The sequence below is a fragment of the Lycorma delicatula genome, chromosome 13, assembly GCF_047948215.1.
Source record: "Lycorma delicatula isolate Av1 chromosome 13, ASM4794821v1, whole genome shotgun sequence".
Lineage (NCBI taxonomy): Eukaryota > Metazoa > Arthropoda > Insecta > Hemiptera > Fulgoridae > Lycorma > Lycorma delicatula.
This window is the reverse complement of record NC_134467.1, coordinates 31,732,838-31,745,544: the sequence shown is the minus strand read 5'-3', so window position 1 is coordinate 31,745,544 and position 12,707 is coordinate 31,732,838. Positions and strand designations below refer to the sequence as shown.

The 12,707-nt window shown below is 28.7% G+C and overlaps 1 protein-coding gene across 1 annotated transcript in view; it reads right to left on the bottom strand.

The window, feature by feature from the left end:
* LOC142333620 (serine-enriched protein-like) overlaps positions 1-12,707 on the bottom strand; it is a 123,444-nt gene that overhangs the window by 16,186 nt on the left and 94,551 nt on the right. Inside the window, exon 5 of the mRNA XM_075380959.1 lies at positions 10,820-10,858. Coding sequence (XP_075237074.1) covers positions 10,820-10,858 — 39 coding nt within the window. The remainder of the gene's footprint in view (positions 1-10,819; positions 10,859-12,707) is intronic.

Genomic DNA, 12,707 nt, shown 5'->3' with positions numbered 1-12,707 from the left:
TCTGTCATCCATAAGTAAACAACAAGTAATGTAAAGCTGTCATTGTTTCACACACCAACTATAGAAGTGAATAGCATAATTAGTTTTCTACATATGAAAAAAGACAGAACTGCAAGATCATATTTATGAAAGTTTAGTTATGAATAATTAGTGCAAGAAATTTATAGAAAGAATAAGACAAAAGAAAATCTAAGCAAACAATATGGAACCAAGAAGTGGATGGAATACAACCGTTTTTAAACTAAAAAAGATTTCTCAACTGAATCAATGGAACATGCACCACAATAAAATTATAATTTCATTACAAATCTTTAAAGATATAAAATATTTTATAATAGATAAGTTATTAATAATTACAGATAGGCATTCACGTATATTTATTAGAAATTTAAAAGATGATATTAAATTAAGAAGGAAATGAAGAAAAAATTGTCCAATGAACATAAATTGAAAAATATTTAATACACTTTTGTCAATTTTCCCTTTTTCCTAAAGAAAAAACACCCAAAAAGAAAAATCAAATTATCTGCTATTCAAAATCTTAAAACCTGATATTTTACAGCAAAAAAAAATTATCAAAATATTAAGAAATAAATAAAGGATAAATTAAGCAATGAAATAAGAGAAAAGAATATTTACTTGATAAAAAATTTAATATCTTTCTTATCTGACTAATGAAAATATAAATTTCTTATTTTTTGACAAGACAATAAATAAAAAATATTTATCATAATGCATTAATTAATTCTTATGCATTCAAAGTTTGATTCTTTGTAGTTTCTTTATTTATACTTTCTCAGTGAATACAGCTAGAATAGCTAAATTAAAGAGAAAAGTATTACGATCATGTAAAAAATGGGGTAATGAGTTTTATTCGAAATATTTCCGTTTTACGATCCAACTAGTTGTAAATAAAAAACGTACTTAAATAAAAAATAAAGAATGTTCCCTATCACCATTACTTTTTAATCTTTACATAGAACTAGCAGTTAATGATGTTAAAGAACAATTTAGATTTGGAGTAATAGTACAAGCTGAAAAGATAAAGATGGTACGATTTTCTGATGATACAGTAATTCTAGCTGAGAGTAAAAAGGATTTAGAAAGAACAATGAACGGCATGGATGAAGTCCTATGCAAGAACTACCACATGAAAATAAACAAGAACAAAACGAAAGTAATGAAATGTAGAAATAACGAAGATGGACCACTGAATGTGAAAATAGCAAGAGAAAAGATTATGGAAGTAGACAAATTTTGTTATTTGGGAAGTAGAATTACTAAAGATGGACGAAGCAGGAGCAATATAAAATGCCGAATAGCACAGGCGAAACGAGCCTTCAGTCAGAAATATAATTTGTTTACATCAAAAATTAATTTAAACGTGAGGAAAACAGTTTTGAAAGTATATGTTTGGAGTGTCGCTTTATATGGAAGTGAAATTTGGACAATCGGAGTACCTGAGAAGAAAAGATTAGAAGCTTTTGAAATGTGGTGCTATAGGAGAATGTTAAAAATCAGATGGGTGGATAAAGTGACAAAAAAAGAGGTGTTGTCGCAAATAGATGAAGAAATAAGCGTTTGGAAAAATATAGTTAAAAGTAGAGACAGACTTATAGGCCACATATTAAGGCATCCTGGAATAGTCGCTTTAATATTGGAGGGACAGATAGGAAGGAAAAAATTATGCAGGCAGGCAACGTTTGGAATATGTAAAACAAATTGTTAGGGATGTAGGATGTAAGGGGTATACCGAAATGAAACGACTAACACTAGATAGGGAATCTTGGAGAGCTGCATCAAACCAGTCAAATGACTGAAGAAAAAAAATTTAATGTGACTATAAATAAGAATATAAAAAAAGAAAAAGAATTTAACTAAATTAAAAGTTTTTTATCAGACAAAAATAAAGCATTTATGCTTTAAATTAAGAAAGCATTGTTACTAGACATTTTTTATTCATTTTAAAAGCAAATTCATATGGCTTAGTCATAAAAAAACCTAAGGGAACTTTTCACAAAAAAAACTTAACAAATAGGTTTTTTTATTAATTTTATTGTTTTATTTTTTAGCAATAAAAAGATAATTGAATTTATTTTTTTGGACATTGAATTATTCATTTTATTTCCATTCACTTGTAATATGTAAATAGTCTAGATAATGTATAAGAATCTACAATACAAAAATTTATTTAATACATTAAGTAGTTCTGGTACAAAACAATTATGCATCCTTGATTGAATATCTATAAGCTTAATATACAAATTTATTTTAAAATTAACTTTTTAATGACAAATCAAATCAAGTTTATTTAAATATAACTTTTCTAAACCCATGTCATAACGTTTAAATATGCATTTGTAGAAATTTTTAACAAATAATGATTCTAAGAAAAAAACCACTTAGCATATGTAGATATAATCTACATGAATACACAAACAAACAAGTATATACTAATTAACAAACAGAATTCATATTTTATTCTTTTTTACCGCATTTTAAATATTTTGTTAAAAAAACTATCTGACTAAAAATATTGATGATATTTTGAAAACAAAATATTTATTAAATTTTATTTGATTTGTTTGCAAAATGTTGAATATTTAAAATAATATTCGTCAATTTTATAGAAAAAAATCAATCTCAATCACCCTATCACCTCACTTCCTCCTGAAATTCTCGCACTTCATATATAAACATTAAAAATAATTATAAAATTTGTTCTAAATTATTATAAGCTTTATTGTTCAAAAAAAGGTTATGATAACATTCATTTCAACTCTTATTAAGTTTCAGTAAAAAAAAATTGACACAAAGATGCATTCACATTCTCAGGGGAGGGGGGGGGGGTGATTGGATGTGACCCTGGTAAAACTGGTATTGTATAATTCAACACAGTTTTTGAACATTTAATAACACATAATTGTCTTCTTTTTACAAATAATAATATACTATAATCTTATACTATTAATAGAAGAAAGAAATAATATAAATTTTTACAATTAAAAATAACAATAATACAGAAAGTAATGAGTGCAAAATGTGAATAAAATAAAAAAATAAAGCAATGTAAAAACGAAGAAACATTAAACAAATACAAATAATATTAATGTAACATTATTTATTAATGTTTCCATTATAGAGGACTTCAAATATAATTTAGGAATACAAACAATAATAAGTTTATAAATAAACTGAACATCCTCTCCCCACCAAAAAATAATTTAAAACTGATATATTAAAATATATTTCTTAACATTAATGTATTATTTTCAAAGCATACATTTTTTTAAGGAATATTCAAGTTATTACAAAAAATATATGACTTAATTTTCAAAAGAAATTGATTATTTAAAAATAATTTCATAAAATCTTCAAACAAACACAAAAAAAACCTTAGAATTTAGCAATATTAACGTAAAAATCTATGAGTAAGGTTGGATAAACATAATCGTAACTACTCATAGTAATACATTTTATATATCGTTATAAAAAAAATAATACATTACCTAAGTAGTATTATAACATCCTGACCCCTCTAGGGAAAGACATCCGCCTTGTGGCGATCCTGGTTGCTATACCATCCCCTAGCCCTGATGGGCTTTACCAGAGGTCATCTTTTAGACCCTCTAAATTTGATATCACAACACAGTCATCAATTTGGCTTCTGTCAAGATGCCACCGATGCAAATACCTCAGCAGATGAAATTTCAATCAGTGTATTTACAGAACTTACTATTGCCTGTATGGCCTCTTCCAACCATGACCACCTACCGTATCTTACAACCCTGAACTATCAAATTAACCGATTCTTGAAAGCACAATCCCTGTGCTTTTCTCTAACATCGAAGGTTTCACACAAAAACTCTTCCTATATATAACTTCAATTAGACTATACACTCAGATCATTACTTGACCGAGTCATTAAACATCAGAAATTCTATCCTCATACCAAAAAAAACAAGTGTTGATCGCAATAACGACAATTTTGTCTTACTATTCAATTTACTTAAAGTAAAAAATTTAATTAGCCTCTAATGAAAATATCCCTCTGCTCTGATCCACTTTTGGGAGCAAGGTCTCCCACACTGGAGCTCTGCCGCAGAGTTCTTCACATATCCATTCTCATCCTAACAGTGAATATCTAAGTTATCCAGGGCTCGATGCCAAAATGTCTATCTTGGCAAAGTAAGCACAAAGATGGGCCCCTAGCGACCCAGATTTACTATTCTATCTATACATTTGTAACAAATTCAGCCTCTCTCAGCCATCCTTTGCAGGGCTAAGAATCTAAGGAAGCCAGCAACTATGTTTCATTCCCTTTCGATTTTCCTATTAACTTGCAGATCAAACTTACAATTGACCCTCGCAAGCTTGAGTGGTGAAAAACGGTTGGCTATATGCATCTTTAGCAGTGGAATCTGCAAGTTCATTACCCAGGATTCTCACATGGCTAGGGATCTAGCAGAAACTTACTTGTGTGTTGTGACAGTTCAACTCAACAAATGCATCATGAATTTCTGATAGGATGTCTAGAATACAAACCTTCTAAAGCAGTGTTCCTCAACCTTTTTTTTATGGCGGACCCATAAAATTATAGAAAAATAAATATACAGGAACCGGCAGACCCTCCACTCATATTTTTATTTTATTAGTAATTAAATTATCATATGCATAATATTAATTAATATCATTTCTATCTATAAACAACAAAACAATATATAAATGAAAATCAGAAAATAAATAACCAAAATTAAATGTAGGTTGTTTTATTTTATAATAGGAACTAAGAACAAATCATATTACAAACTAATCATAAATAATGAAAGTTAGTGAGAAATTTGTTGTTGCTCATTTTGCACAATTTTTTCAATGTCGGATTGTAAATTACTTAAACCTAATACAAAGAAATGGATTTATTGATGAACGATTTCTTGTTTTATTTTTAATAAGTGTCATAGATGAGACTTCACACAAATATGTGGTAGCAAAAAGAAGTAGTATTTTCATGGTTTTGTTATAAAAATTTGGATATTCATTTTTTATTGCAGTCCAAATTTAATTAAATTTGTCGTTAAAAATTTGTTTTTTAATGTTATCTGAACTCAGTTCCAAGAGATGTTCTTGTCTTCGTTAATTAAATTTTTATTATTGCAATTATTCTCAGTAAAAGTTATCCATAAATTCATCACCTGCAAATATATGTTTATAGGTAAATATTTTTCAAATCCATCATACAATGACTTTAAATGTTGACTTATTACTACAATCAGATTATCAATATTCTTTTTGTATAGTAATAAAATATTAATAAGAATTAAATACATCAGGATTATTTTCTTCAATTTTTTTAAAGTGCATCAATTTTGTTAAAAAAATTATATGCAATTGTTATACTTCCCTGCAAACCTAAATTTAATTTGTTTATGTAAGAAAATATGTCACTTAAATATGCCAGTTTTGCAATCCAATACATATTGGAAAAACATTTTGATAACAGAAGCTGTTTTCTACCAAAAATATCTCCATTTCTGTCCTTAATTCATGAAGTCCTGTAAGCACTTTTCCTCGCAAGAGCCATCTCCATGAAATAAGTATCTCTTACTTCTCCATGAAGTAAGAGATGCTGGTGTTCTGCTCCTAATTCTTGACAAAGAATGGTGAATAATCTAGAGTTAAGATAGCTTTTCTTCACACAATTAACAATTTTTGTCGATTCCAAGAGAATATCATTTAATTCAGGTGACATATTCTGGCTGCTAAATGCTGGCAATGTATTATGCAATGTGTTAATAATATATCAGGAGGAGCAATTTCTTGATTCCTTTTTGTTACTCTGCAATGTTTCCCAGTCATATTTGCTGCTCCACCAGTACATAGACTGATACAATTTTCCCAGTTTAAGGAATAGTTATTAAACACAAATTTAATTAATCAAAAATTTCAGAACTTGTCATGTGGGAATCTAAATTTTTGTAAAATAATAATTCTTCTTTAATTTCTTCCGAAGAATAGTCTATGTACCTTACGTAGCAGAGCAAAATAGCTTTTTTTAAGGATATCACATGATTCGTCGATCTGGATGTCAAACATTGGTGATTTTTTAATACTTTTTAACTGGTATTCAATATTTTCAGGTAGTTTCAGTTCAATGACTAATTGTATCATTTGAAAAAGGAATTGGTTTGATCTGATCTGCAGCTGAGGATCCAAATATTTCATTGCAAACATCAATTTACACCAGTTTAATTACATTTTCTCTGGTTGTGAACGATTTTTTTGTTTTGGCTATACGTAGTGCAACTAAATATGAATATTTCAATTGTGATTTATTTTGAATAAAAGTTTCTTTACATTTTTTATTTTGGAGATTAAATTCTAGTTTTTATCGTTCAAAATATTCCAATGGTTTCTTTTCTCGTTTGGGATGTCTTGATTTTAAATGTCGCAACATTTTGGACAGTTTCATTGTATCATTATTCTTAACTTCCTTTACATATTATGTATATTATCTTCTGTAGAATCTGCCCAAAGTATAAAACCATATTTTAAATACTCATTATTATAGCATCTTGTGAAAGCAGATTTATTTTTCTTATTTGGTAGACATTCACTTTCTGTTTCAGTCGATTTTATCCCAGAGTAGAACTTGTCTTTTTTTACTCATTTTAAGAAGAATAAAAATTTGTTTTTTTGCAATAATTAAAAGTAAACCACTTGACTATAACACTACTACTCAACTGTGTAAAGTAAATAATGTAATTGTAAATGTAGTGTTGCAGTTAGCTGCAATTGTACGTGCACATAGCTGTCATAAAACAAAAGTAGCACCAAAGCTGTACTATTTAGGGCGGCGTTGTTTTGATATCTTCCACTCCTACACTTCATACGTCGCAGGATACTTTCTTGTTGCCAACTGTGCAAAGAATATAATGTATTTAATAAATTAAACATGCACCACTATTCACCAATGTATACGTACAGAGCATTATTAAATAATTACAAAACAGTGTATAAATTCTATATTATCGTTATATGAAATTTTTCTCATACTTTTTAATTTTTTTTTTTTTTTTTATGTGGACAATCTGTTCAGGAGTGGCATTATCTCACGGAACAGTGGTTGAGAAACACTGTTCTAAAGCTTGGAGTGCACTACACGAATTGCTACAAATAAGATGTGACGGTATTTTGGATTAAAGGTACTCAAAATCTTATTGGTGGCGTACAGATCAGCATTATATACACTTGTAATACCAAGTAGACCAAACATCTAGATTTTGTCATTTACTACAAAAGCACATCCAATGGTATCATTCTGTTTCGACCCATCTGTCTAGACTAATGTCTACTTTGGTAGGTTAATCTTCTAGATAACACAAAAAAATAATCAATTAATTAATTAATGATGATGTTCATTTAAATAGCCTTTCTTTTCTTCTTCTTCTTTTTAGTTATATTTATTTATACAGCTGTCAATTTTCTCTGCTGAGTGGTAACAAGCATGTAGTTTCACAACAGTGTATATTAATCTGTTTTATACACCATTTATTCCACCACTTAAATGATGTAATAAATGCACTCTAGCTACTTTGGTAGGTTCACCTTCATACCTGAGACAGACATAGTGCACATCATAAATGGCCCTACACTCCGGACATAAGCCAGAATTAATCAGACCGTACCTGGGCAACTTATCTTGAAAAGCACAATATCCAGAAAAAACTGTGTAATATTAATCTAATTAACTACCTGCATACTTCTCACATCAGGAACAATTCTATGCATGTAATGGCCATCAGGTGATTCAGTCCACCTAACCTGCCATAAATGGAAACCCTGGTTGTCTAGTTCTTTTATGCACCGAGAAGTAAATTGGCCCTTCTTAATATCATAACGTAATTGGGGCTCAGGCGTAAGGATATCAATGGGCTTAATTCCAGAAATAATAAGGATAACCTTTCTGTAGACAAAAATATTTCTAAAAAAAATTATAAAAACAATGTAAAGAGACTGCTACAAAAAAAAATTAGAAAAAATCAAGGAGTGAGTACATTAACAAGAATATGGGACAATTATGTATTACTTTTTACCCTGTTTTTTTTTTTAAAGTGTAATTTTTTTTACACTTTAATAAAAAGTTCTCTTAAGGATAGAACAAAGAACTAAGAACCAATATGAATAAATATGATAAAACATATTTGTTACGGTGTAGTTAACTGGATAAATGCCACAAATTAGTTTTAAAAACCCATAAGCTTTTAAAGAATAATAAATATCCATTACCTTCTTACAAAGAAAAATGAGTGGTGGTTTTGCATTGCTTTTGTCAATGAACTGAACATATTTCATATTAGATTGCCAAACTTGGCAAACTGCAGTTGATATTCAACCTTAAAAACAAAACTTTCAATTTGTCCATCTCATAGATCACCAGGAAAATCAATATCTTTACTCTCAGAGAAAGCAACCCCGATTGGTGTCTACTGTATCTCAAACAGTCTGCAAACATCACAGCCATAAGAAACAGTGGGATAAATGGTGTAAAAAAAAAATTAATATACACAGTTGTGAAACTACAAGCTTGTTATCAATTGGCAGGGAAAATTGACAGCTGTATAAAGATATATATATAACTAAAAGAAGAAGAAAAAGAAGAGCTGTTTAAAATCTATGTTATCAGTAAAATTAATTAACTGATTATTTTTTTATAATATTCTAAAAGATTAAATATAATGTGCGACTTAGTTAAATCAAAGATATCTGCATTTCTGTTTATCTCTGCTGAACACAAAGTCAAGATGATTTGTTAACTACGATTTAATAATGAAATGATAGCTAGTAGCTAATATTGAAAAGCCAACAGCATTAAAATATAACTGGTCAGAGCTGACTTTAACTATCGACCCTCCACATGGTAAGGCAAGCTCTATCACTACATCACATTGATACACATTAATAAAATGAAATATTTTATAAAGAAATAAATAATAATGAAATCCTCTAAAATGTAAATATTAATACTAAAACGTCAATATTTACATGTTGTAATTTAATGAATATAACATATCTGAAATATAAAAAAAAACAAATATTTGTTTTCTCAGGTAGAACCTCTCATTGAGGTTTTTAACATTCTTTCATTATTAACCAGGAACAATTGTCAAATACAATCTACTCATTTATTTATTTTTAATCACAACATAAATAAATGAACATATGGAATATTTATTTGTAGCGTATGAAAAGTTTCAAACATAACCAAAAATTTAAATACAGAAAATCAATGATGAAGCTGAAGATGCTACCCCTCTATGATAAAAATCGAGTTACAAATTTCAGCAGGATATTTTCTAAACTACTTCAAACAATATTCAAAACACAGCAAGTAAAAGATTTGCATTTTTTAAATATTCTATGAGTAAATATTATATGAAAAATCGAATATATCACCAATGTTTACCTTTTAGATTGCTTATTACCTTAGCTATAAATCCCATAAAAACAGAACATATAAATATATATGTAAGACGTAAATCAATCTCGAAAATGAAACAACCACTTTCAGGGATAACAAAATCCCCATGCCAAGTTTGAGCAGAATAAACTGTTACATCTAATTTAAGTCCACTAAAATTTAGGTGCTTTTTTTACTCCAACAAATGACACTTCAATCTTCACCAAGATGACTAGCAGTATATTAAACATCATTTCTCTCAGAGAAAGCAATTCAGTATTTCTTGATACTTATATTCTTTTTAGACATATTGCAACCAAAAGTAAGGGGATGGACAAATCATATAAATAAAAATAAAAAATTATGTTTTAATGTTAATAAATCAATATTAAAATAAAAAAAAAGAGTTAAAAAGAAAGGAGATGAAGTCAGATTTGAACCAATGTGCCTTCCCCTTGTAAGATCCAAATATTTCATTAACTAACATTTTATTTGGCTATAACTCTGGAATCAATGAAAATAAATACAACTTATGATATATTTTTGAAAAGCTCTTAATGAGAGCTTATTACTACAGTTAAAAAAAATTTTAAATCCAAATTTTTTTTGATTTTGAGCTTTTTTGGACACTTTTGGTCCAGTCAATTACAGTCAAAAGGGGAGGTCAGATTTCCATTGAAATCTGAAAACCAAAGAAGTAAAAAAGCACTTTCCTTACAACCTGATAGTTTAGCAACACAAGGAAAATATATCAAGGAGTAGCATCCTACAAATTACAAATAGTGAAATAAGATGATATGCTTTAATTAAGTAATACTTTAAATTAATTAATACTTTAAGTATTAAGTAATACTTTAAATAAATCAGTTTTTTGAAAGTAACTAAGTTAAACCACACTGCATGCAGTTTCACTATATACTGCTGACACTTATTAAGAGGATTTATCATGACAGTTGATGTCACACAAAAAATATATATATTTATTAATTTCCAATATGATTAATCGTTTGATTTATTTTTCAGAGATGTTACATTCATAACATTTGTAAAGAAAAAAATGTTACAACAAATAACAGTTATATGTTACCACGATTTTGATAGTTCATAAATATAAAAAAAAACCCTGCTCTAAATAAAGAAAGGAAAGTCAGTATATAGATAAAAAATTATAATTTTTTAATGTGATGTATAAAAACAAACATTACATAGAATTTACTTCTACAAACTAAAAATCTGGAATATAAAGTGCTAAAAATATGGTTATGATAATAACAAAAAAGTGAGACTATTATTTCTCTTTAATTTTTAAAAAGAATGAGATTTAAATATTTTTTTTTTTTTTAAAGGAATGTATTCTGTTACCTCTTGTATAGGGGCAAGCTGTTGAGTAAAGCCTCCCTTCTGTCAACAAACAGAGAACAACAATACACAAACATACACAACAGTTAATTGTATTTAATGCATACAACATTAATCAACATAAAAACAAACAAAAATATTAATAAAAATTGAATATAAAATCCACATACACACACATGTATAAATAGTAATTTCTCTTTACATCTGTATAATGGGACAGCGATTTCAAGAGTTATAGTTTAAACTTAGTGATTACAGGAATCAAAAATAGAAAAAACTTACATAATCACTTCCTTTTCCTTCTGTCAATAATTTATATAGTTTTCAATTGAAATTAATAAGTAAATAAATATTTTATTCAAATCAGGGTGTAATTATGCAAGGGATGGCTGAAATGTAATCCACATTAAAATTTAACAGGAGAATAGAAAGTCATACGAAGGGACAGGTTCAGCCATGTTGTAATTTCATTCCCTTACTACTAATATCTAAAATTCATTTTCTATTAGTCACCAATGTTGAGGAGTCGAGTATGCCTGCTATGTCAATACATCTTAAACAATATGTAGTGGTTGAATTTTTAACCGTTGTCTAACAGCTGTTTATGGTGATAAATTGTTGATCGAAGTACTTCACAATATTTCAATCATACCTACATGAATAGGCGGGCAATAAAATTTTGTGTATAAGAAGCTGGTAAAACAAATATTGAGGATAAGCCTCACAGTGGTGAACTGGATTTTATGACTGATGAGAATCATTAAGAGGAGTTAAATGAACTTATTCAAAATTACCATCAACTGCGCTCTGAAAATGGTAATGAGGGGATGGCTCAAAAATAAAAATAGGTCAAAAAATCAAAACAAAGTGCCTTGATTTTGTCAACAACTTGGTATTGTTAGCAAACGACTACAACACAGATATTCAAATTTCAAAACATTGTAAATAAAATTGTCCATAAAATGTCATTCGAAAAGACAGAAATTATGTGCCAAAAACCAACACAATTAAAGAAATAAACATAAACGGAAACAAAGTCAAAATAGTAACCCAATTTAAATACCTCGGAGAAATAATAACAAACAACCTAAACAAAAAAAACCTCAATCCAAACAAGAACAAACAAACTAGCTTAGGCACAAAAATTAACCTGGTACACCTGCGGTAAAAAATATCTATCCATAAATACAAAAATAAGACACTACAACACAGTTATAAAACCGGAAACCACAAATGCAGTAGAAACACTCTTCCATCTGAACGAACAATCAAAGACGACAGACTCCAGAAAATTGAAAGAAAAACTGCAAGAACCTGCATCAACAGAAAGTACCAGAAAGACAGGTAGAAATAAAAGAGGATCTGAAAGAAACTGGCCTTACACTAGAAGATACCATACACAAGATAAATTTAAATAAAAAAATCAAGGATAAAAACACTCGCTTCATACTCACAAGAAAGAAACTCATAACATGAACATTTTCAACACCAGAAATGGCACAGAGATTGGAACATATGTAAAAGTATTGGCAGGACTGTGCAAAGCCCAAAAAGTCCCTTCAAAGAGACTTTGATAATAGACTGACTAAAGTGATCATATGCAGTTATATAAGATGGAAAAAAAAGAAAATCTTTTAATTGTCTTTTAAAGCAATTGGCGAGACAATTTTTTTAAATAGTTCAGTAATTTATAAAAATAGCAACGGAACCATAACTTTTATCCTCTGTCTGAAGTCATAGCAGGCATTCCCCCAATACAATTAAGAGCAGACCAACTGGTGAGAAAATAAGAAGGTATGAAAAAAGCAGAGGCACGTAGAGGAACTACAAAAAGGTGGCAAGAGCTGTGAGATGCTACCGGGACAGGGTTGTGGATCCAAAAGTTAATCCC